Source organism: Penaeus vannamei, chromosome 6 (genome assembly GCF_042767895.1).
Source record: "Penaeus vannamei isolate JL-2024 chromosome 6, ASM4276789v1, whole genome shotgun sequence".
NCBI classification, from domain to species: domain Eukaryota; kingdom Metazoa; phylum Arthropoda; class Malacostraca; order Decapoda; family Penaeidae; genus Penaeus; species Penaeus vannamei.
The window spans coordinates 2,135,773-2,163,272 of record NC_091554.1 but is presented as its reverse complement, the minus strand read 5'-3'; the positions used below and the strand labels follow the sequence as shown (position 1 = coordinate 2,163,272).

At 34.1% G+C, this 27,500-nt stretch overlaps 1 protein-coding gene across 14 annotated transcripts in view; it reads left to right on the top strand.

Moving 5' to 3' along the window:
* The window catches only part of Not3 (CCR4-associated factor Not3), a 59,883-nt gene that overhangs the window by 20,399 nt on the left and 11,984 nt on the right, over window positions 1-27,500 (top strand). For 2 of the 14 annotated variants that reach the window (XM_070122526.1, XM_070122528.1), the window contains exons 3-11: window positions 14,387-14,542; window positions 15,341-15,523; window positions 15,717-15,845; window positions 18,806-18,970; window positions 19,224-19,419; window positions 19,780-19,869; window positions 20,097-20,494; window positions 21,339-21,423; window positions 21,798-22,132. In XM_070122526.1, the coding sequence (XP_069978627.1) occupies window positions 14,387-14,542; window positions 15,341-15,523; window positions 15,717-15,845; window positions 18,806-18,970; window positions 19,224-19,419; window positions 19,780-19,869; window positions 20,097-20,494; window positions 21,339-21,423; window positions 21,798-22,132 (1,737 nt within the window). Of the gene's footprint in view, window positions 1-14,386; window positions 14,543-15,340; window positions 15,524-15,716; window positions 15,855-18,805; window positions 18,986-19,223; window positions 19,420-19,779; window positions 19,870-20,096; window positions 20,495-21,338; window positions 21,424-21,797; window positions 22,133-27,500 lie in introns of all 14 variants that reach the window. The other 12 variants (XM_070122521.1, XM_070122523.1, XM_070122530.1 and 9 more) reach the window with 11 other exon arrangements.

The window sequence follows — 27,500 nt, the reverse complement described above, 5'->3', positions numbered from 1 at the left end:
AAATCCCTTTGAATGACTCTCCATGATGTTTGATTTCTTTGGGAGCTGTGACCTCCATTTTAAATGATGCAAATATTTTCACATCTGTATAACTGAATAAGGAATGATGGTTAATTAAATGATTTTCAGTATTTGCTTCTATGTATAATGCAGGTATGTAATATTAGTGTGATCCAGAAATTTTAATTTAGATGATCTCAGCTATCTGATTAAAGGGAGCTTGCAAGAAGTACAAGATGACTTGCTCATTTTGTCCTTTTCCTTTGTATGTATTTATAGTTTGATTTGCTTTATTTAGATTTTATTTGACTATTTTCCTTGCACAGACTCCATATTATCTCCAGGTAGTCCATAGTTCAGTGCAATAATAAAAATAACGAATAACATTTTGTTATGTGGGTCATTTGATTTTTTTTTTTTTTTTTTGTAATATCGAATATTCTGTAATACAATCAGCATTGCTTGTCATAGCAGGCAGAAATAGGATCCTGTGCATAGAAATAGTGTCCTCCTTGGAACCAATGCTCTTCCAGCCATGGCTCACGGACATTACATTGCGCACTCATTTATCGATGGAAATAATGCAAAATTCCTTATCTAAATGGCAAATGAGTCTCCTCACTCTGCAAGAGCTTTGTGCTCATGTTCGAGTCATTCTTGTCACCCCAGCCTTCAGCCGAAATTTCTATGATGGCATGTTCACATCACCTGCCCCCAAAGCTGAATTTTTTAACCCCTTTGATTTAGGTGATGTGACTATCTTGTCATGAAAAAATTTGGCTTTAGAACCAGGTGACGTGAACATGCTGTCATAGGTAAAAATGGCCTCAGGCTGGGTGATGAGAGCCTGCCATCATAACAAACCTTTTGGAGAGTGATTAGACTCATTTGGTGTTTAGAAAGGGGCTTTTGGATTATTCCCATCAATAAATGAGTGTAGAATGTTTTGTCAGTAAGTCATGACTGAAAGGGCGCCAGCTGCAGGGAGAACACCATTTCCATGCTCAGCATTGTGTTCCTGGCCACCATAACTGGCGGCGCAGGTTGTATTACAGAAAATTAAATATTGCGATAAAATAAAATATACGACATTAATAACAAAATGTTACTCACTACATAGAGAGATGATATGGGTTCTGTGCAAGGAATACAGTCTACCATCTAGATAAAGCAAATCTAAAGACAAATGTGGACATTGGAAAATGGCAAAAAACATTTATGCAACATAGATTTGCAAAGAGGAGGCATAAAGTCTTGTCACTACACACTAGTGTTCATGTGCACCTGGCAGAGCAGCCACTTATATAATGTAATGCCCACATTTTGGTCCATCTGATTGTTGTAACGTAACCAGATTCAAGGGATTAAATATGTGATGGTCATGACATCCGGATTATGGGGGTAGGCATTGTATAGGACAGGATGGGTATGGATAACATGATGGTTGGTGGGACTTCTTAAGAGGTTGATGATTTAATAATTCATTGGTTCTTTTGTTACTTAGGAACGTAAGCTTACAGGGAGAATATCTATGGCAAGACTTTGCACCAATTTGAAGTTCCTTTTTTGAAGGACAACCTCGATGTTACCTCTTGTATATCTGAAATGTTTACCAGTGTCTGAATACTATAACTATGGTGCTAAAAGCAGCTGTAGTTTTCAAATATTCCATTTGCCTTTGAATTACCATAAGAGTAAGAATATATAAAATCAGAACAGCATTTAATGGAAAGGGAATATAGATAAGTCATGAGAAATGTGTGTTTCGTTGATTTTTATTAAGCGGCTAAAGGGCACATGAAGTGGATTCATAGATTTCCCAGGTCCTTGGACAGGGAGGTGTTAGCTTGATAACTTCAGCAATTTTTCTTGTTTTATTTTGAGCTCGATTATGATTCTGTAACTGTGGTGTATTTTGCCTTGTTTCTTTGTTTTTAGCAAAGGTATATTGGTAGATATAGATACATTTTGTTTCATACCTTTGTTTACACCAGATCATCTTTTCTGAATAATGATTGTAACTTTTGTGGTGCTTTTAATCATTCTAAACAAGGAATGAGGACGGCAACAGTAGAAAGATCATTTTAGATACAGGCCAGCAATCCACATTATCTTAGTAGCTTTGGAGATTTTATGCTAAAATCAGAGCATTACATTTTGCATAAGAAATCAGATAAGTGGTGTCAATATTCCCATTACTGCAATGTGAAAGCAATTTATTTATCATGCATATGTGGGTGCAGCACAGTTTTGTGAGGTAATTAGGTTATTATTAGAGCAGGAAATGTGCCAGAGCGATGGCAGGAAAACTGGTAGTACTTCCCAAAGCGAGATTCCTGATTAATTGTCTTGTTGATGTGCTTGCTTGCTTCTGCATTTCTGCATTAGGCTATAGCTTTACCCTGGTTAAGGGAACCGAGGCCTTTCAAGTTATGATAAAGAGAGAAGTATTAACCCATTAACAGTGGTACTAAAAATATTCTAGTGGCAGGTTCCTCCATTTGTGCCTGGCTTTTTCAGAACTTGAAGCACAACATTAGGCAGCCAACAGCTTATTACTTTATTTTATATTTAAAAGTTTGAAAAAAAAGAATTGAAGGTTTCCCTCCACCTTAGTGCCTGTTTCTGATAGTGGCACCGAACAAATGATGCCACTGATGTTGGAGAAAGAAGAGCTCCCTCTGATGAGCCAATTCTGTGGGATATGTCATTACAGAGTGCCATCTGGAACTCGGTCCACCAGACCCATTGCATGTTTTCATGCCCTCTGCAATCAAAGGGTTAAACCTAACAAGAACTAATAAATCCTGTAAATATGAGTACACATTTTATGTGGTCATTTTAGCTATTGTGAAATGACCGTTATTTGAACATTAGCATTACACTGTTATTTTATTTTAGTACATTATTTTACACTATGGTTACAAGTTCTGCTTGGTTGTGTGAAGGTTTACTTTTTTGTGTCACTAAAGTATATATATACATCTTGGAAAGGAATGAAAGCATGAAGTTCAGCAGTGACTTGAAAGCTTTACAGAATGCTGAAAGCTTTACAGAATGCTGCTAAATATAATTCAGTAAGTTGCTGTAATGAGGAACATGGTTGGGAACCACTATAGAGAAAATACACTATGAAATTGCTTAAACTATAAAGTACATATTACATCATTTTAAATTGCCCAATGACCCTCTTCACCCAATGTAGAACTGTGTCAGCTATGGCTATGGAAGCAGGAAGACTATGATAAGCAAATGCTTTCTTGTGCCTTTCTTGGCTAGGGGTGAAAAAAGGCCATCCTTGTGGAAGGTCATCATATGACCACTGACCTTGCCAACATAGACCAAGACTTTTACTCCACAAAATGTGGAGTGTCTGGGTCAAAGTTGCTTAATTGTGATTTGCATGGTAAAGAGCCAGATGATTTGGGGATATTAACCCAGTAACATCAGGTAAAAAATTTACCATGATAGCGGGTTTTTTGGTGCACATCAACAGTTTCCCCTGTTTGCACCCAGCTCGTTTGATAGTTTGCGGGCAACATTAGGCACTTTAAAGCTAGTATTTTGATACAGTTTGAAAAAATGTAAAATTTTTGGAGGTTTACCTTCATTTTAGGTGCTTTTGCCTTAAAAAAACAAGCTCCGACCCCATGGGCATAGTCGTGTTTGATGCCACCTGCTACTTTGTCCACAACAGCCATGGCATGTACGTACATGCCACATGGCGGAAAGTGGTTAAGGAGGTACTTCCCATGGCTATTCCTTGCATCAAGCTCCCTATGATACCTAAATCTCCAAAATGCCAGGCTGTGAATCTAAAAGGGTTATCATAATCTTCACACAATTCCTGTTATGCATTGTGGATTTCTTAGGACCTGGGACCATCTGTTATACACACAACAGTACTGCTTGGATTGTTACTCTTGCAGGAATTCTCAAGAGGACATATATGATATGCCTGTATTATCGCATTCCAAATACCGTTTATAGTTCTTCAATCATACAGAATGCAGTGTTCAGAGGATGTTCTTACAGGATATGAGGCCCAAAATAGTACCTAAGGCTACAGTATATTAGACAGGGCCGTATCAGTGCCACAACCCCGGACTTTATTGGTGCATATATGGCATGAAAGCAAGCATGTCACTTGCCAACATGTAATGCCAGCACATGTACATGTTAATTCTTAATAACTGCAGAAATGTATATGATGGTTGTTAGATATAGAAAGTAGAGGAAAGTTTATCACAATGTGAGAACCCCTTAGCTCATATGGGCTTAGTTTATGTACTATCCATTGTAGTTTTTTGTGAATTTTGTTGCATAGATGGCTCCTCAAGTGCTCAGCTACCTCAAGCTACCTCAGCTACCCCCCCCCCCCCCCCACTAATACGGGCATTAGGTTATGTAAGTGGCTGCTTAGCTGGGTGTGCAGCGTATATCCAGATGGTAATTGATTATTTTCCTGCCACTGACTCTTTATCATCTCTCTCTGTAGTAAATAACTCAGTACAAGAAAAAAAGTAACATTTCATTATTTGTATCATATATTTTATTTTATTTTTTTGTAATTTTCAATATTGCATAATACAACCTGTGCCACCAGTCTTGGCTGCTAGGAATAGGATGCTGAGCATGGAAATGGTGTCCTCCTTGGAGCTGGTGCTCTTTCAGCCTAGGCATAAGCACATTACATTCCACACTCATATATTGATAAGAATAAGACAAAAACCCTTTTTAAATGAATCTAATCACACTCCAAGAGGTTTGTGCTTGTGTGGCAAGTCTCTTCGTCACCCTTGGCTATGCTCATGATGGCAAGTGTGTGTCACCGGACCCATGGCCATTTTTCCCATGACGGCATGTTCTTGTCACCCGGCCCTCAACCCATATTTTTCCATGATGTGATGGTCACATTACTTGGATCAAAGGGGTTAACCCCTTGGATCTAGATGCTTCACTGACCTCATGTGGCCCAAAATTAGGCTTACTGGAGTGGTCACTCTGCCAGGTGCGTGGCTTGTAGGCCTGGCGAATTTAAACGCTTGTATGCGGTGACAGGACTACATGCCTCCCCATGGAAATAGTATCCTCCCTGTAGCCGTCCATTTTGAATCATGGCTCACTAATGGTACATAGCATACTTGTTTTTTGTTGGAAATATGCAAAAGCCCCTTCCTAAATGGCCACTGAGTCTAACCCCCTGCCTTAAGCCAAAATTTTCATGATGATAGGGTCCATGATGGCAAGTTCCTGTCACACAGACCCTCTGCCAAATTTTCCCGAGGTGATGGTCACATCATCCAGATCATACGGGTTGATATCAGTACTGTTATTATTATTATTATTGTTATTACATTTATTATAATGTTATTGAAATGTTAATATCACTAGAAATTGTAAAATGATTCATAATATATATATATATATATATATATATATATATATATATATATATATATATATATATATATATATATATATATATATATATATATATATATATATCAAGGAAAAGGGTAAACAGGTGACAGGTAACACTAATAATTGACTCCTTGATGATGAAGCACTAGTAGAGCCATCTCTTTGTAAACACAATTAGTAAACTAAAATTGCAGTGGCTATGGCTTGTATTTTTGCCTCTCAAGGCATTTGAGTTAAGGGACCCAGAGTTTCCACCTGGCTATAGTGATCTAAATGTCTAGGAAAATCAACAGTTCACCTGCCAGTAAGTACAGCTTGCATTGTGATATTTTAATGGTAGTTAAGCTAATTTCAATTTGAATGATTTACTGTACAATATAGTACTCTCATTATTAATGCCAGTTGTCACTAGGACTATCTTGGTGCTTCTATCCTGCCTCCCACTCCCAGTTCAAACTGGACTGGATGGCTTATGTTGAAGGGGCATCCAGTTTGGTGTAACACAGCCCCTTGCGGAAAATAGGATTGACCACCAGTTCTTTCTGAAGTAGCTTATAGCCTTGATGATGTAGATGTAAGGATTACTTTCCAGTATTATTGTGCATTAAAAATTGAGATTTAAACTGGTATGCAGGAAGTTATTCTATTGCTTGATCACCTGTTGGAAGATTTCCTGTGTGTAGTCGATCCTTTGTTTTGTATGTTTGATTTAGGCTTTTTGATTCAAACAGGACAAGTATTTATCATTTTAAAAACAGAAAGACATGATGTAAATCTGTTGTTGAATAAGATTTATTATTGAGATTTATTATAGCATTGAATAGTATGGAATCTGTAGTTAACATAGTCTTATTTAGACATTGAACGGGCATCTGATACCAGGCACTTTTTATACCATATATTTAGGACAAGAGGTTGTAGTGCAGCAAGTAAAAGCTTTTGCAGTTTGTTTCAACTGTTTTTGTGCATTGCATACTGTTAACCCCTTGATGCTGGGATGGCAATAAAACATGCATTGTTTTTTTTTTTTTTTTTTTTTTTTTTTTTTTTTTTTTTTTTTTTTTTTTTTTCCCTGTTTTATTGTATATACACATAGATAGCTCCAGACTATATGCTTAATCACCTAGGAGTCGGTTACTAGTCCTGCCTATCTCACGTGTTTACCATTTATTTTGCTTTTGGGAAAGATTCTTCATTTTTTATTGCTATTGGTATTGTTAATGCCAATATAATTATGTTATTAATAAGGATAATCAGGAAAGGGGATATCAAGTGAGGTCATGTAGACATGCCTGAATTGAATTGAGTCCTTGGTAGCCGTGCACTTATGGAATCATTAATTTCCAAACAAAATTCTCAAAGGAAAATTACAGTTGACACTACATTTGCCCCGTAGCAATGGGCTAACAGCATGATGTGTATTGTAGATCTTGTGAACTTCTATGATTCTATGTATGTGTAGCAAAACTTGGTTTGTTCAATAACTAAATAAGATCATATGAGTAAAGTGGATATGCTGTAACAGTGTTTATGGGATTCTTATGTGTGTAGGCTCTATTTGTGCTGTGTGTGGAGTCTTCGATATGCTTCTTGGAAGTTCAGATATGTTATGAAGGGCAGAGAGTAGTTATTTTCAGAAAAAAAAAAAAAATGATAGCTGAGACTTGATGTGCTTCTGTTGACCTCAAGTTGTGTGGTCAACCAAAGTGATATGTTCTTTCCAGTTTGTTAGTTTCTTATGTAGAGGATTGTTATCATCATTGTCATCAGTATAATGGGAATGATTTATTAATGTTCACTGTAGTTTTGTTTTGTGAAATGTGGCTACATATAGATGGCCCCACAAGTGCTCAGCCCCCAAGGAGCCAAGTATTAGTCTATGTGACCTTGCTTGATTTCCCCTTTTCCTAGAGAGTTTTTGATTTTGTTGTTGTCTCTTGACTGCTGTTAATATTGATGATGTTATTATCATTATTATTGATATTATGATCATAATGTTATTAACAGTACCAGTGGCAATATAAGATAAAATAGAACATTGCCAAAAATCAAGGAAAAAGGTAAATATATGAGAGAGGCGAGATTAGCGAGCGACTCCTTGGTGACTAAGCACTTTTAGAGCCATCAATGTGTAAATAGAATCTATAAACTGAACTCACAGTGGGCATGGTATGGAAGTACATGCCATCCCTGGTGGTATTGGGTTAAATTACTACTACTAAGGCTATTGTATGATTATTGGTAATATTATCGTCATCATCAGTATTTGCTTCTGCTGTTCTTTTAAAACCCAAATAAGAATTAAAGATTCATGTAGCCATACCAGCCTTTTAACATTTTGATAAATATTCATTGAATTTGAAGTATACTGTATATAAATAAAGCTCGGTGTTGACTGGCATTGATAAAAAGACAGTGGAAGCAGATGTACCTACCTTATGTGATTTGAACACATTACTGGAATATTAATTTATTATTATTATTATTATTGTTATTGTTGTTGTTGTTGTTATTGTCAATATCAACATTTGTTATTGTTGATATTGTTGTTGTTCTTATTCTTAGCTATTGTTGTTATTATTTTTTATTATTATTATTATTATTATCATTATTATCATCATTATTATCATCATTATTATAATTATTATTACTGTTATTTTTATTACTACTATGATTATCAATATTGTATTATTAATTGATAAAACTATTGTTATTAGTTATTGTTATTATTATTGCTGTTGTTATTTTTATAATTGTTATTAGTAATATTATTATAAGTATTGTTATTATTGCCATAATTATTATTATTATTACTATTATTATTATTGTTATTATTATTGTTATTGTTTATTGTCTTTATGATAACAGTTATGATGATGATAATGATGATTTTTTTTTTAGTATTAGTATTAGTACTATTAGTATTATTAGTATTGGTATGATTTTTGACAGTAATAATGTTATTGACATTCTTATTAATCCCTATGGTCCGTATGACATGACTATTACGTCATGTGTAAATTAGGCTGTGGGCCTGGGTGATGGAAACTTGCTACTGGAGTGTTTTGGCTGAAGGCTTTGGTGACAGGAAAGGCTTGCTGCAAGTGTGTAAACCTTTTGGTGGGTGATTAGACTCATTTGGAATCTTAGGAAGGGGCTTTTGCATTATTTGCACTGATAAACAAGTGTGCAATGTAATGTCTGTGAACCTGACTGGAAGAGTGCAGGCTCCAGGGTAGAGATTATTTCCATGTCCAATATCCTCTTCTTGCCAGCCATGATCAGTGGTGTGGGTTGTATCTTAGAAAACTGAATATTATATTTTTAAAAATTACACAAATAACAAAGCGTTACTTGTTGTTTTTAATTTTTGCATTGAGGCAAGGAAAACAGTCTTATTACCATCTGGATAAAGTGAATGAAATGACAAATATAGACAGTGGAAAATGACAATAAAGTTAAAAATGCAGATGCCTAAAAAGACAAAATAACGCAAAGGGGAGGCGTGGAGTCATGTCCTTGCACATGTGTGTTTATTTGCACCTGTCCTACAAACCCCACACCCTGTTGAATGTCCACTCATGTTAGCCGAATGTCTGTATCTTGAGCCACATGATGGTAGTGAAGCATCTGGATCCAGGAAGTTAACCCATGGAATTTGAGTGGTTCATGGCCCACATATGGTCCAAAATTTGGGCATTATGCCTTCTTGATTGGCAACCAGACATGTGGCTCATAGGCCTTACCCACACAAACACCTTGCACTCCCTGTTCAGGCAGGCTGGAATAGGATCCTGAGCACGGAAATAGTGTCCTCCCTTTAGCCGGTGCTCTTCAAGCCATGGCTAATGGATAGTAGATTCTGCCCTCATTTACCAATGGAAATAAAGTAAGAGCCTCTTTCTAAATGCCCAATGAGTAATTTTCCTCAAAGGGCTTTGTGCGCTCATAGCAAATCACTCCTGTCACCTAAGTCTTCAGACACATTTTACATGATGGCACCTCACCCAAAATTTTTCACAACAGCATATTTGTGTAACCTGGTGCTCAGCCAAATTCTTTCTTGACATGTTGGTCATATCACCAAGATCCAATGGATTGATGATAGTATTATTAACCCAATGCTGATGGAGAATGTATGTATGCACATGCCATTATGATGATGATGATGATTATTGTTATTATTACTATTATTATTAATATTTTTATTATTTTTATTATTGTCATTATGGATTTTATTATTACTGCCCTTTCTAAATGCCGACTGAAATAAATCACCCTCCAATAGCTTTGTGCACTCTTAGCAAGTTATTCCCATCACTCCAGCCTCCAGCAGAAATTCTCTTGGTGGCATGTTCATGTCGCCCTGCGCCTCAGACAGATTTTTTCTTGACCTGATGGTTATTTTAACCAGATTCAAGGGATTAGTTATTATTATTATTGTTATGATTACCATGGTTATCATTATTATTATTATTCTCATCATCATCATTATCCTCAGTGGTAATCAATATAATGATGATCATTATTATTGTTGTTATTAGTAGTAGTATTGTAGTAGTAGTAGTGTTATTGTTATTATTATCATCACCATCATCATCATCTCTTTTATTATCATCATCATTATTACTATTATAAACATGATTCTTATCATTATTGTTATTATTATTATTATTGTCATTGTTATTATTATATTATTGCTTAGTTTATTATATTTTTTAAATATTATTGTTATTATTATGGATTTGTTTTATGTTATTTTTTATTGATAATTAGTATTAATGATATTAACATTGTTACTAAAACCACTGTTGTTGATATTATTTTTGTAATGACACAATATTATTAATGAGAATATTTGTATTAACAACAATAACAAGATTGTCATTGTTATTATTGTAATCATTATTTTTATTGTTATTATTTTTGTTATTATTGTTATTACTTACTTACTATTGTCATTATAATTTTCATATTATTTTCTTATATATTATGATGATTGTTGTTATCATAATTATTATTTCAATTATTAATATCATTATTGTTATTGTTATTATGATAATAATAATAATTATTATTATTAATTATTATTTATTATTATTATTAATTATTATTAATTATTATTTATATATTATTATTATTAGTTGTTGTTATTATTTATCTATTATTTTTTATTATTATGTTTTTGTTCTTATTATTGTTATAATGATTATGGTTATTAATATTGTAATTATTATTATTATTATTGTTATTATTATTATTATTATTATTATTATTATTATTATTATTATCATCATTATCATTATTGTTATTGTTATCATCATCATGATCATCATCAGTTATCATCCATTTTTGCTATTTTCGTCATTATTTTCCTTATTATTGTTATCGTGGATATTGCAACTCTGAATGTAATTTGTTTTTATTGTTATTTGCTGATTTTTTTTTTAGATTTTGTTGTAATTATCATTTTTACTCTCAACCCACTGCTTTTGGGGAAGGTGTGTATGCACATGGTATGCCCACAGGGAGGCTCATTTGTTCATTGTATTTACATATAGATGGCTTATTCACTAGTGAGTCACAAGCCTGACTTATCTCACCTGTTAACCCATTTCCTTGATTTTTGGAAATATTTTATTTTATTTTATATTGCTATTTGTATTGTTGATAATGCTGCAATGATTATGATATCAGTAATGATAACCACGTTGCTATTAATAGAAAAAAAGAAATTGGTGAAAACCAAATGAGGGGAAAATTTAATGGCCTCCTTGGTGGCTGAGCACTTTTAGTGCCGTACTGAGTGCAGATACATTTCACAAAGTAGAGGTACTACAGTGAATATAGTATGTTATTGTTGTTGTTGTTATTATTACTATTATTATTATTATTATTTCTATTATTATTACAATTTATTATTATTACTATTATTATTATTAACTCCTTGGATCTGGATATTTCACTGCCACTCTCATGGGTGTGTGGCTTGTGTGCAGTCATATACCGGACAAGGCCTCGCCTTCCCCTTATAATGTTATTTTCTCTTTTTCTGCATAAGCCTAATTGGTTTTAGCCTTTTTGCCATTGTTCTGTGCCTATATTTGTCATTTGTTTTTCTTTATCCAGATGGTAATAGACTGTTTTCCTTGCGCAAACTCCATATCATCTCTCGATCATTGGAAATAGTGCAAAAGGCCCTTCCAGAAACACCCACTGAATCTATTCACCCTTCAAGAGATTTCTACACTTGTGGCGAGTCATTTCCTTCACCTCGGCCTTCAGCCAGATTTTCCCATAATGGCGTGTTCATGTACTGATCTTATGCCAATTTTTTTTATGATGTGATGGTTACGTGATCTGGATCGTAGGGGTTAATGGCATTAATAATACTAAGATGTTAAGATTTGTTATTGTAATTGTTTTTATTATTGTGATTATTATTATTATCATTATTATTATTTATATATATATATTTTTATTTATTTATTATTATTATTATTATTATTATTATTTTTACTTTTATTTTTTTAGATATTAACAGTAGTAATATTAGTATTAGTAGTAGTAATCGCATTATTGATATTATAAGTAATATGATTATTATTAATAATATCATTATTATTGTTCTTATTATTATCATTATCATTACCATTGTTATTGTCATTGCAATTATTATTATTGTTATTATTATTAATATTATTATTATTATTATTATTATTATTAATATTATTATTATTATTATTATTAGTTTTATTGTTGCGATTATTATCTCCACCAGCGAGGGTATGTTTTTAATTGCGTTGGTTTTTTATTATTATTATAGCTATTGATATGATTATTGTTATTGATATTTTTATTGTTATTGTTATTTGTATTATTATTTTTTATTGTTATTTTATATTATTGTTATTATTATTATTATTATTATTATTATTATTATTATTATTATTATTATTATTATTATTATAAATATTATTATTGTTACTGTTATTACTATTTTTTCTATTATTACTCTCATTATGATTATTATTACCATCATTATCATCATTAGTATTGCTGTTGTTATTGTTATTATCATCATCATCATAGTCATTATTGTTAGGAGTATTGTCATTATTGTTGCTATTATCTTCATCATTATTATTGTTATAAATATTATTTTATGAATTTTATTATTAATGATAGGATTTTTGTTATTAATATTATTATTGATTTTGTTTTGAGATTTTTGATTTCATTTTTATTGTTTTTATTGATGTTATTATTAGTTATTATTTTTTATTGATATTATTGTAGCTCTTATTATTATCATCATCATCATCATCATCATCATCATCATCATCATCATCATCATCATCATCATCATCATTTTAATTTTTGTTCTTGTTCATGTTCATGTTATTGTTGTTATAATCATTAACATTATAATTGTTATTGTTATTATTTTCATTTTGTTTATTCAATTGTTTATTTAGTTTTGTTAATATTATTACTGTTTCTTGTAAACTTATTAGTATTATGATAATATTTCACTTTATTATTATGATGATGATGATGATGGTAATTTTCTATTATCAGTGTTATTATCATCATTATTATTGCCATGATTATTAGTATTTTGATAGTTGTTAGTTATTGTTATTGTCACTTTTTCAGGTAGGCTCTATGGTAATTTGTCATTATTGAGCATTTTATTATTATATTTGTTTACATTTTTATATTTATCATTTGAGCTTATAGTATTATTTTTTTATTGATATTTATTATTGTTGTTATCATTATTATGATTTATATTATTATTATTATTATTATTATTATTATTATTATTATTATTATTATTATGATCATTATTATTATTAGCTTATTATTATTATTAGTAGTAGCAGTATTAGGCCTCATCTACCCTTATTGTTATTATTATTGTTATTAATATTATATTTGTTGTTGTTGTTATTATCATTATTATTGCCCTTTTTATTATTATTATTATTATTATTATTATTATTATTATTATTATTGCCCTTTTTATTATTATTATTATTATTGCCCTTTTTATTATTATTATTATTATTGCCCTTTTTATTATTATTATTATTATTATTATTATTATTATTATTATTGCCCTTTTTATTATTATTATTACTATTACAATTCTTACTATTATTATTGTTTTTATTATTGTCATTGTTATTATTATTGTTATTATTTTATTTTATTTACTTTTTTTTTTTTTTTGTTCTCATCACCATTATTCTAGGCACTGACTTTGTTAGGGTTGATCTCCCGGTATAATATTGTGTGACAATCACTTCATCACGTGAAAGATGAAATCCAAAAGTATTTGGTTATATACTCCAGCATATAACGTCAGTACTTTGTATCTGTGTATTGTATATATACTGTGATGAAATGTTGTTAAGATTACTAATATATATATGTTCTTTTCTGTTCTATGAATTACCTCTTTTTTTTATACAACTTTCAATGGGCAGTGTTTAACCCTTTGACAGTGATTTTCCCCCTCAAGAAAGGATATCAGGGTCTTCAGTAAATCCAGCGTGTTACTACTTCAGCATCTCCAAACCAAGAGGCAGAATTATGAATGGAACATCTACTGGACCGACGTCTCCGAGCCATCTCTCACAGTGAGGTTGTTTACGCCTGATCCATCCGACATCTAATGCACAGGGAAAATTAAGCTTACTGCCTTTGATACCTATAGGGCTACAGTGTTACAGTTTTGAGGTTGATTGTGATGTGGTTGCCAGGTTGTCTGTAGATATTTACATGATTAATTCCAGGATCTTATAGTGGTGTATGCAAATCTATTATTGTGCAAAGTGGAGTTCGATGATTATGGAATTCCCAGGTTAGCTTGTAGCTTTTCATGTATTTTCAGCATTTGAGACCATATATAAATGTAGCCGAGATCTGTAATGGCTGTTCCTCTTGTCCACAGCAAATGGAAAGATTTAAAGTTGTAGAAAGAGAAACAAAGACCAAAGCATATAGTAAGGAGGGCCTTGGGGCAGCACAAAACAAGGATCCAGCCCAGCGGGAGAGAGAAGACCTAAATAATTGGCTCAGTTCCTCTATAGACACGCTAAATATTCAGGTGAGTCCCCCTCACACATTTTGCCTAAAATTTGTGTTTTTATCCTTCCTTTTTCTCTCTCTTCTTTATCTCATCTGAATTAATAAAAAAAAGAAAAAGATGTCTAGGTCATTAATTTGGCTTATTGTTGTTATGCCTCTTTACATGTCTATGTTTATGTCTCTTTACTTGTACTTCAGGATAGTTTAGGGAAAAAATGGAAAAGTTAGATATAAATCGTCATTGACATAGGGCCATAAATAAGCCTTCAAAACACCACAGGAAATGAAAAGATTCATCATAAGGACATTTTTGTTCCTCTAAGTCATGTACTAATCTCTCTGTTATTCTGGTTATTTTTACTCTGTATTTTGATAATTTTCAAGACAAACGGAATCCTGGCATATTTCTGTTGAACTGAAAGGATGAATATGGGCATTCATGTGATATTTAGAGTAAAAAGAGAAAGAAAAGAATGAAAGAATTCACTGGTACATATCACAATTGTATTTGAAATAAATTTGTGTTTAGATGTAGTCCTGTTTAGAATGCTTTAACACAGTAATGTACACAAAAAAATGAAAGAAAATAGGTAACAGTAACTCAAATCAGACTAAGACATCTTTTGGAAAATATTCTGATTATTTTCCTATTCCTAAAAACAGAGTAAGCCTCTTTTTTTGGTGCTGAATATTTTCTTACACTTCTACTTCTTCTTCTTCTTCTTTCCCGTCTTACATAGGTTTTTAAAGATAGGTCTTCCCAAAGGAGTATTTTGTCCTTGTGAGTGTTGTCTTATTTTTTAAAAATGTTTTCCAGATGGACCAATTTGAGTCAGAAATTGAATCTTTATTGGCAACGCAAAAGAAGAAGAAAATGGACAAAGAGAAGTCGGATCGAATAGAAGATCTCAAGGAATATATAGAAAGACATCAATACCACATCAAGAAGTTAGAAATTCTAATGAGAATGTTAGATAACCAGTCCATAGATTGTGACCAGGTAAGCAATGCCATAGTCCTGGGAAATTGTTTGTTGTCTGCAAAGGCACAGGATTAGTTGTTCTTGATATAACTTACAGTATCTTTGTCAGTGTTTATTTCTTTGTATGTAGATTAAAGATATACTATTTTATAAGTGTGAGCTCCATCTGTTTTTGTTCATCCATATATTACTTGACACTCTCTACCATCAGATCAAAATGATCAAAGAAGATATCGAGTACTACATTGAGTCGTCTCAGGATCCTGACTTCAGTGAAAATCTTGGTCTTTATGATGACATCGACATGGAAGACCTGGATTATCCCACTCCTGAAATAACTGTAGGGAAAGTAAGTGAAGTACATAACCATACTAACACTTCCCACCTTTGGTTAAAAAAAAAAAAAAAAAAAAAAAAAAGTCACTGTATCTGATCGGGGGTTCCGCCAAAGGTTGGAAGAGGGGGCTTTCTTCTTAATGTGGATCATGGCAGAAGGGAAGACTTCTTATAAGTTAAAAATTGGGTAATGCTCATGTAAGAGATATGGTAATGCTGTTTAAGAAGAAAACCCATTTTTATTGGTATTATTTTGCATTTTTATGTTTTTATTTTAGTTCTTAGATTGGGATTTTGGTGTGTGTGTGTGGTTTTTCCTTTTCTTTTCTTTTTCCAGATATGGATCTTACTGTTGTTTTAGTTGTTGTTGCTGTTATTTTAGATTTTATGTTGAGGAACCCCAGATACAGAAAGGGGAATGGCTTGGGTTATGTTTATTCAGTGTTTATTTCAGCATTATATTAATAAGTGTAGTCAATTTCAAGTCAGAACGTGTCGCTTCTTTTTTCTTTTCTCTTTTTGTCTAGAAGAATACAGTTGTTTTTAAGGCCTTTATATAAGATTTTACCTTGTTTACGTATCTTGGCTAAGATTCTTTCAACTTGCGGATGTGAGGAAAATTTCAAGTTACTGAAAAGTTGGGAGGGAGAGAAGTAAAGTAATTAAGTTGGATGAGATAGAATGAGATTAAGAATGAGGGAAGAGGACAGCCTTGTCTACTCTGGCAGTGAGCAGGTAAAGGCTGGTGGAAAGCAGGAGGGGCCTGGTTCGTTTGTATGTCCTGGCAGAGAAAACTTTTCAGTGGGGAAACTGAGTGACCTTTATCTTGGTTTCTTGAATGGCAAAGTTCAAACAAGTCGAGTTAACTTTTGCCTCTTCGCCCATTGACTCCTGCTTGCCAATTTCAATCCCAGTTTGAATGCAGACTAAACTTGGGGTGATCATTTTATTAAGTTTGTTATGAATGATTGCACATCTTTAATGGGGGGAGGAGGGATTACCAAATGAATTAAGAAAAAAGAAGACATTTTCAGGTTATTTGTTTCACACTTACATATTGATTGAGGTCATCAGAATTCAGTACACTGAGTCATTCCCCTCTCTTTTGTTGTTATTGTCGTTATTTATTTAGTTTTTTTGAATGGTCATATCAGGTTGCATTTGTGTATTATTGTTGATTTGTGTTTATTGTAACTAACACTACTAATGCAAATTATTAGATTTTAGGTTTTATATGTTGTAAGTTGAATCACTATTGAATCTTCTGTTTGTATAGATTAAAGTTCTCTGTTCTCAGATTCAAAGAGAATTAAATTTTATATTCCAGCTTAGATGTAATCATTTTTCAATTCTCTCTCTCTCTCTCTCTCTCTCTCTCTCTCTCTCTCTCTCTCTCTCTCTCTCTCTCTCTCTCTCTCTCTCTCTCTCTCTCTCTCTCTCTCTCTCTCTCTCTCTTTCTCTCTTTCTCTCTTTCTTTCTTTCTTTCTTTCTTTCTTTCTTTCTCTCTCTCTCTCTCTCTCTCTCTCTCTCTCTCTCTCTCTCTCTCTCTCTCTCTCTCTTTCTCTATCTCTCTCTCTCTCTCTATCTCTCTCTCTCTCTCTCTTCCTTTTTCTCTCTCTCTTCCTTTTTCTCTCTTTATTTTTCTCTCTCTCTTTATTTTTCTCTCTCTCTTTCTTTTTCTCTCTCTTTCTTTTTCTCTCTCTTTCTTTCTTTTTCTCTCTCTATCTTTCTTTTTCTCTCTCTCTTTTTCCTCCTCTTTCTTTCTCTCTCTCTTTTTCTCTCTCTCTTTCTTTTTTTTTCTCTCTCTCTTTCTTTTTTTTCTCTCTCTCTTTCTTTTTTTTCTCTCTCTTTCTTTTTTTCTCTCTCTCTTTCTTTTTTTCTCTCTCTCTTTCTTTTTCTCTCTCTCTCTCTCTTTTTCTCTCTCTCTCATTCTTTCTCTCTTTCTCTCTCTCTTTCTCTCTCTGTTTCTCTCTCTCTTTCTCTTTCTCTCTCTTTCTCCCTCTCTCTCTCTCTCTCTCTCTCTTTTCTTACTCCTACTCTCTCTTCTTCTCTCTCTTATTTTACTCTTACACTCTTAATCTCTTGTTCTCTCTCTTTTACTGTCTCTCTTGCTTTCTTTGTGAGAGATGAGTAAAGTCTATGGGTGGCAGTCCAAAAATTATATATGTTATTGAACTTCTCAAAGGATAAAAGAAACTAACTGATAATAAAAAGGCCACTAACTTTTGCTATTAACCCATACGATCCGGATGATGTTACGGTCCCGTCATGGAAAATTATGGGTCGAGGGCTGGATGACGTGAATTTTCCGTCATCAGGCAAAATGGCTGCAGGCTGGGTGTCACAAACTTGCTGTCACGAGCAAAGGCCAGGGTGACGGAAAAGATTGCACAAATCTCTTGGAGTGTGATTTGACTCATTTGGTACTTAGATGGGGGCTTCAGCATTATTCCCATTTCCATGCTGCACAACATATTTCTGGCCACTGTGAGCAGCGCCACAGGTTGTATTAAAATTGAAGATTATCCAAAAATAAGATGTATAACAAATAACCAAATGTTAATTTCCGCCTCCACCCTCCCCCCTTGCACTGAGAGTGAGGATATGAAGTCTGTGCAAGGAAAATAAATTATTACCAATTGGATAAAGCAAATCATATTGTAAAAGGGCAAAAAAAGCTTAAAAAGTTTACTCAAAATAACTTTGAAAAGGGGAGGCACGTAGTCTTGTCACCACTTGTGTGTTCGCATACCTGGCCTTCGCGCTGCATGTCCGGGAAATTGGCTACTTATGTAACCTACTGCCCATATTTTCGGCACCATGATTTCTGTGACACAACCGGATCCAACGGGTTATGATGATATGGAAATCTAACCTTTCTCTCAACTTCAGCATTAAAAAGGTGTTATGCCTCACGTGTACTGCACGTTTTTTTTTTCTCTCTCTTTCTTCCCCTCTAAATAGCATGTGCTGGGCGGGAGTCACGACAGCACGGACGGGTCGACACCATCTTCTGCGTGCGGGTCCTCGCCTGCCCCGTCTCCTGCCACAAACCATTCCAATGACCATGACGCACCCACCACCCCTCATGACAAGAAGAGAAGTAATAAAAACGACGAGTCCAGATCGGTCAGTTCAGTGAAGGTTTGGGGATATTTGTTTTTTTGTTTTTTGTTTTTCTTGATGGTATTTGCTTTTTTATAACATAATGAGTCATGATTGCTTAATTTTGATTATTGCATAACAATTTCATTGTTCTCTTCTTTCACGAAAAAATTGCTTACAAACTGATATTGAAGTATCTATGTGAATGTAAAGCTTAGTTGTTTCAAGTCCCTGATTTTTTTATTTTTTTTATTTATTTATTTTTATTTTTTTCCAGTCAAGCCAACCTGTCAAACCTATGGTAGTGAGACCAACGACCAACAACATCAACACCAATAATAATATTAGTTCGAACAACAGCACCACCACCAGTAACAGCAGCTCTGGATCTACTACTTCCATTGTTGTGGTCAACACTAATTCATCATCAAAGGCCACACCACCTCCATCCACTCCCACAAAGCCTGTACTAGGTGAGATCAACTGATTGCAAATCATTTGTAGAATGAGAAAAATGTGTGAGAAGTGCAATGTATTATGTCATCATTTATTGCTACAGACCTGTATAACAAACTGAATAGAATAGGCATATACTGGAATTGAAATTTGCATCCCAACGTGTTCTTTAAGAGATGAAAAAAAGATCTGCAAATACTGTAGATATTCTACTGCATGGTGTTGTGATTTATCGGGTTCACTTATATTCATAGGTTTGGAGACTATTCATTAGTATATAGGGCTCATTGTCCCTCTTTTCTTTACTTTCAGCTTGTGTCATGAGTGTTTGTTCCTATCTTAAACATTAAAATCATGATGTATGATGTTCTTTTCAGGTTCAACTTCTCAAACTACTCCAAACAACAGTAGCACAAGTTCAGGTACTTCCAACCACCTAATTACCACCTCACAACAAAATAGCACAGGTAAACAAGAATTCGTTATGGTTTGCAGGATACGTGTTATGTATTTTAGTTCATTTTCCTTAATTGACCATGGTAAAAGGTTTTGTTCCATCCTGTTTTTTAAGGGGGAGATTTGGAAATGGATCAAGAATGAAGTCAATAGACCTTATTGATGATAAAGACATATAAGTTAAAATAAATACGATTCTAAAATTCTTGGTTTGCTTATCATTTTTTTAACATTGCAGGAAGACATTCACCAGAACCAAGTGGATTGATAAATAGTGGTATTGTGAACAACAACAGTGGGAGTGGAAGCAACAGTAGCAGTAGTAGCAGCTGCAGCAACAGCAGTAGCAGCAGTGGCAACTCTGTATCGAACAGTACAGGTAGTGGGAGTAGCAGCAGCAGCAGTAGCAGCAGCAGCAGTAGTACCAGCAGCAGCAGTGGCAGCAGCAACAATAGCAGCAGCAGTACCAGCAGCAACAGCAGCAGTAATGGTCTCAGTAGTGGGGTAAGCAGCAGCGTGAGTGTGACGTCACCGCAGGGTAGTCTGGCAGGCAGTGCAACCACTACACCAGCATTACCTTCAGGGGCACCAACGCCATCTGCAGCTCCCACACATCAAGGGCACACACCAGCTATGGTATATAATGTTTATCTTGGTAAACTAAGTTCAGATTGTAGTTACAGTTTCTGTTTAGTTATAATTCTTTAGCCTTCAGTATTTTAAAGCTGAAATTATTTACTTTGAACTTTTAAATTTTTGTTATAACTTACATAATTTTCTTTCTAACATGTAAAAAAAAAAGAACGAAAAAAAAAGTAAATTTAATTCTTGCCTTTTGATGGATCAGAAAGATCGGGTCAAGTTTGCTAAGGTTGGGGAAAGAAAATCCAGTGGTAAGGACAAGATGTTATCAGCTGAAATGTGTTAGATCCAGGTGGCACAGTAATCACTAAGAGGAGGAAAATCATTATACTAGGGACCTGTGAAACCTTTTGTCCATTATCTTTTATCTGTTGATTTATTCATGTTTTCAAGTTTTTGTTAGTTTTCATTCGCAATTAATTGATTATCTTTATAGTTTAAAAGATTGGAAGTGTCACTCACATATTATTTATTTTCTATTAAATTACCTAAAAGGTTTCAAGTACAATACTTCCAAGTATTGAAATCCCAAATGTAAGTTGGAGTTGCTGTCCAAAAATGTGGTCACTGTTTTATGTCATGCAAATATTTCACAGGCATGTGTGTATGGCACACTCATGTCTAAAATATTCATGGCTTGAATTGATGTTTTTTGTGTTTTTGTTCATATATTTTGTTTGATTGTTTTGAATGAAATGAACTTGTAATAACCTTTGTTTTTTGTGTGATGATGCAGTTATATATGCTTGACTGAAAATAGAGTTGAGAACTTTGTGACATGTTGATCTTATTACAGTCAAATTGATTTCCTAATTTAAGGAAATTTTGGTTCTTTCAGAATGCTTCAGACACTGCAGTATCTTTAAAAGCCATAGCGCAGAAGAAAGTCAATGAAGTTAATTCTTCGTCAATAACGCCAACAGGTCAGTTCATAATGTTTGGTTCATTGTGCTGGAGGTTTTTTATTTTTTTATTATTATTATTTTTTTACATTTTCCTCATACCTTGAAGAGGTCATCTTTTTTTATCATTGAGATCCTCTTTTTGTCTCTTTTTTATATTTAGAAAATAGTTTTTAAAATTTAAAATTACCCTTTAAACTATTTTTGCAAATGTATATAGTAAACAAGATATTTGGCTGCTGTTGCTTTTTATATGGCTAGCAGTAGAACAATAATTTTGAAGCCAACAGCAGAATTTTTGAAAAGCTAGTGCATACTTAAGTAGCCCATACGACTGAAGCCCCGCAGCATTTCACTACCCCCATTCCTATGAGACTCGTCTGCCTCACTTCCAGTCTTAGAAAGCAGCAGCTGCCCCGTCAGCAACACCACCACGAGCAGCACCAACACCAATGCCAACAACAACAACAATAACAACAGTTCCAGCACGAGGACCATCACTGAGAAGTCCACAACGACCTGCGAGGCCAACATCCCTCCCTTATTGGGTGTTGCTCCCCTCGGTCCTGCCAAGCTGACCGTTGAGCACGACCTGCAGTTCAAGATGCTCCAGGCGGCCTATTACCATATGCCTCACCCGTCCGACTCGGAGAGACTGAGAGTGCACTTGCCGCGCCAGCCTTGCCAGACGCCGCTCTACTATCCACAGGTGAGCGGCTCTGACTTGCCGGTACGCATATGTGTGGATTTTTAGTCCTCTTATTTTTAGTTGTAGGCATTGTTGTTGTTGTGTTTAGTGTTTTTGTTTTTTAAATATTATTTTTATTGTTTATATTTATGTTTATGTTTGTATTTTTATTTACACAAATGGTCATAGTTTTTTAACAATTTTCATTATCATTATATATTTTTTCATTGTGATCCCATTATTTTTTTAAAATATACCATTTTTGTTGTTTTGATTATTATTATTATTATTATTATTATTATTATTGTTATTATTATCATTACTATTATTATTATTATTATTATTATTATTATTATTATTATTATTATTATTATTATTATTATCATTATTATCATCATCATTGTTTTTATGAATAATATTATTATTGTTATTATTATTATTTTTATTATTATTATTATTATTATTATTATTATTATTATTATTATTGTTATTATTATTATTGCTATTGTTTTGTTATTCATATAGTTATTCTTTTTACTATTATTATTTTTATTACCATTATCATCTTTGTTTTTATTATTATTATAATTATTATTTTTATTATTCTTATCATTTTTTATTGATGTTTTATTATTATTATTATTATTATTAGTGTTGATATTTTTGTTGTTATCATCATCATTATTTCTAGAATTTATTGTATCTATTAATATTCTTGTTATTATTATTTTCTGTTATTAGCATCAGCAGTATTGCTGTTATTATCATTATTGATTTTGTCAAATTTGGCAATACCATTTTCATTTGTAAGGAAATTTTTTATTCAGTTTTTGCTAATATTACATTTTTTTCTATCATTGCTATTGATAATGTTTTTTTTTTTTTGTATGTTTGTTTTTTTTATACATTTTTATTTTATTATTATTTTTTTTTTTTCTTTCTTTGTAAAAAACTTGCATAGACTTCATTGACTCATAGCCTACGGATGACATGGTGTTCACGTTATGGGTGACTGGGTCAAGGCACCGGGTAATGTGTTATTCACATCATGGCCAACTTTATCACGACTCTGGGCGATGGATCATTTACGTCATGTTACAGTGATGTATGCATTATATTTTAAGCCGTTCTCATGTCGACCCCACATCCCTGGAGCATTGTTTGAGGGAGTTTTGTATAAAGAGCATATGAATAGATCATTCACCTGCTAGGCATGGAAGATCCCATGCACCAAAATGTGGCACCATCTTGCTGCTTATGTGGACCTGTAACCTTCACACTAGTTTATGAGATTAGTCTCATCATGTCAGCTACTCACATTGTCTTTTGGTGCTGTGCCAGTGCAACTCTCGAAGTATGACACACAAAAGTGAAGTACTGACACCTTGGGGGTGGTAGTCTTGTATTTCACTGCATACAGTTTCTGAGTTTGTGAAAATGAGATTTGCAAGTAAAAAAAAAAAAAAAAAAAATCCCCCCTCTATAAAATCACATTCAGTCTTGTATACAGAGTACAACATACCTTGTTTATTGAAATGGACTGTAATGTACATAATCAGGCTACTACAGATTCAATTTAGCAATGAAAATGCATATCATTCATCTCTGAATATGCAAAAACATTAAAATCATGTTTTGCCATTTAAGTGATATAAAAAGAATTGCATCACTATGTTGGTATGCACTGGCTGCGTCTGAAAAAGGCCTCCGAGACAGGCCCAAGTCAGGCATGCATACTCCATGGAGAGAAGGCCAAATGAACCCCTTATTCTCCCGGAGGTGATGGGTTAACTTCATGCTGCTGGGTACGCTGTAGTTTTATTTGGTGGATTTTGTTTACACATAAATGGCACCACATGTGCTGTCACCAAGGATTCATTTAGTAGACCCAACCTAGCCTCACCTGATTTTCCCGTATCTTGATTTTTTGTGAATTCTTAAAACTTCTTGTGTTATTGATATGTATGATGATGATATTATTATTATTGGCAATGTTATTATCATGTCATTGTAATAGTAATGTCAATGAAATATTTAAATGAATCTCCATAAATCAAGGAAAAGAGAAAACAGGTGAGATAGGCAGGACTTCTGATCGACTCCTTGGTGACTAAACTCTGTGGATATGGACTTCGCGTAAACATGCATACCATCCCCAGTTGTTATGGGTTAAAAAGTTAATTATAGAAGTGAATGCAAAACTTATTATACATCGTGTTTAATTATAAAGGATAAATCTAGATAGGAAATGTAAATTAACTTGTGTCAAGCTATCACCACTGCCAGTATTGTCAACACCACTAGGGCTACACTACCATCAGCCACCACCAGTACTAGCACGTACCACCTACGGTTACTACCATCAGCCACCACCAGTACTAGCACGTACCACCTACGGTTACTACCATCACCACTCCTCCTCCTCCTCCTCCTCTTCCTCCTCCTCCTCCTCCTCATCCTCCTCTTATTACTCTTTGTCCTTTTCTTTATCATCCTCTTCCATCCTCTTCTCTTCCTCTTCTTCATCCTTAACTCAACTCTTCCTCCTCCTCCTCCTCCTTCTCCTATTCCTCCTTCTCTTTCTCTTCTTCCTCCTATTCATCCTCCTCCTCTTCCTCCTATTCGTCCTCCTCCTCCTCCTGTTCCTCCCCCTTTTTCTTCTCTTCCTCCTTCTTCTTTATCTACTTCATCTCTTTTACATCCTCCTCCTCCTACTTTTCCTCATTCTCCTCCTCAACTCCACATCCTCTTCCTCCTGTTCCTCCTCCTCCTTTTCTTCTTGTCCTCCTTCACCTCTTCTAACCTTCTCCTTCTCTTCCTCCTCCACCACCTCCACCACTTCTTCTTCTTCTTCTTCTTCTTCTTCTTCTTCTTCTTCTTCTTCTTCAACTCCTCTTCCTTCTCCTCTTCCTCTCCCTCCTCCTCCTCCTCCTCCTCAACTCCTCCTCCTCCTCCTCCTCTTCCTCTCCCTCCTCCTCCTTCTCCTCCTCCTCCTCCTCCTCCTCCTCCTCCTCCTCCTCCTCCTCCTCCTCCTCCTCTCTATTACTACAAGAAATGCCATCTATCCTATACAGTATACATTATCTGTATTTTGACTACTGGTTAATACTAGTTATCTTAGTTCTGATGTTTTTTTCCTGCAAATACATTTTTCCCACTTAACAATTTTGGCCTAACCCTTTGATTGGGAAATCATTCAGTGGCTGTGGTGGACTGAGTCACTGATAGCACTACGTAATGATTTATTGTGCCACTTGACACTGTGCCAAAAATTTGCTGTCGAGCATTTCTACTCGGAAACTATAGAAACAGTATGTCTGATCTTTGCTGTGTGCAGCTGTCCCAGCCAGCCTGCCATAGGGAGCTCCAGCATGCTAGCACAGGAGCGAGCATGACGACTAGAGCCATCCCCGGCACAAAGCCAAAATATCCACTGTTGTTTATAGCTGTTCTTGTTGACATGGGGTTTGCAAAATCAGCTACAAGCTATTAGGTGCCTAATGTGCTTGAAGTACAGAACAAGCCTGGCACAAATGACGAAAAGTGCGGATGTGTACCACAAAGCCACTTTACTAACTAGTAGCTAATTTTTGATACTGCATTTAAGGAGATCGTCCCGGGAGGCTTGGGGTGGGGGGAGTGAAAATTTAGGGATCAAATTAATTGAGTTAGCATATTGTATAGGTACAAGAATGAGGAAACTACCAAACCGCCATTAAAGTCTAGCTACAGTTAGGTCTTGGGCGGCGCACGTGAGACCCGCCAACACATGGGGAGGTACACCGCTAATGTGCACCTGGGTACACTTGTGTTGACTTTTGCTTGTTGCAATCTTGCATACCTTTGTTGATTATGACATTGCACATAAATATGACTTAGTGAATGTTCAAAGAACACTTTTATACCAATATCAGAAAAAAATAATGTCACATTGGTTTAAGATGAAATATTTTTTGAAATCTATCTTTAAAAAAAGAAGTAAGTTTTGTGTACTATTACGCATGAAATATTACTTATGAAGCATGAAGCACTAATGTTTGAAAATAGCCGTATAAATAATGGTTAGAATATTTCGGATTGACTTTGCTCAACCATTGGTACTTTTTAGCATTGTTAAATTTAATTTGATTTGAAATTGGTCGTTTCCACTGTAAAGAACACTTCAATACAAAGAGCACCTAGAAGTCAGATCTTTGAACTTCAGAGATATAAATGAGATACCGATTATTTCACATTGAAGATGATAGTACACAGTAATACTCACTCTGAAATGAAAACTCTATGGAATTTTGAACTTATTTGTATATGCAGTCTTTGTCTAGAGTTGAAACAGCTGTTGAACCCTTATCCTGTGTTTCGGATTTAAAAATATCATGTGTAGATGTTACCGTAGGTCTTAAGTACCATAAATACACAAATATCGAACCACATCTACACGTCTGATGATTTTATGCACTTTTTAGCAATGATAATGAGTGCAAATGTCTAAACACCAACTCTACAGTCGTTTCTTCTTGAAAACTGTTACTTATGATTATAAATGCCCAAGAAAAAAAAGAAGCTGGTTTGGATTAGTTGTCTCTGTAGTTTGATGCATTTATTAAACTTTTCAGATAGAAATATCTACTTTTACATTTGAAAATTAAAAACAAACAAAATGAGGCATACCTTTACAGAATATTGTCCCTATTGAAAATGATAATTATGATTGACTCGGTAATCATTGCATTGCAAAGTACACGAAATAAGCTTTTTTATATATATATATAACATCATTAGATTTAGCAAAAAATATCAGATGACTTGGCAAGCGTTTAAAATTCCCAATGTTTTTTCTCCAACTTTCTTTTTCACAACCTTTGGTACATCTCAGGGGTTGTAATTTTTGTTCGATTCAAACAGTTTGTTGCTTTCGCTAGAGCATTGGAATCCTGAGGCTGATTTTTGGAATGAATAAAAAAATATGATTATGTAAAACTGAAAAAAGTGACCAAAAACAGTACTCTATAGCAGATAGTTCCCCACCCCACCCCCCAAATAAGTTAAGTAGAGTAGGGTTAAGTAGAAAGGAAATGAGGTTAAAAGCCTACTTTTAAGACTTTTACTACTGCAGAGACTTTAGGCATGGCCAAACAAGTGAACAGCAAATACATCTTAAAGTAGGTTTTAAATGTGCATGACATGGGCATACATGCTACCTGTCAGTAATGGTACAGGGAATACATGTAGGTGACTTGTCCACTGTAAATTTGTCTATTTATTTTGGTTTACACGAAAATGTCACTTGAAGTAGTTAGTCACTGAGGAGTCAAAAGTCTTTTTATTGTTTTTATCATTGTAGTATACTGTTAATTCTTTGGTGATGGTGACAGCTGTAGCTGTCATAATGTAACAGCCTTTGACGTGTAAA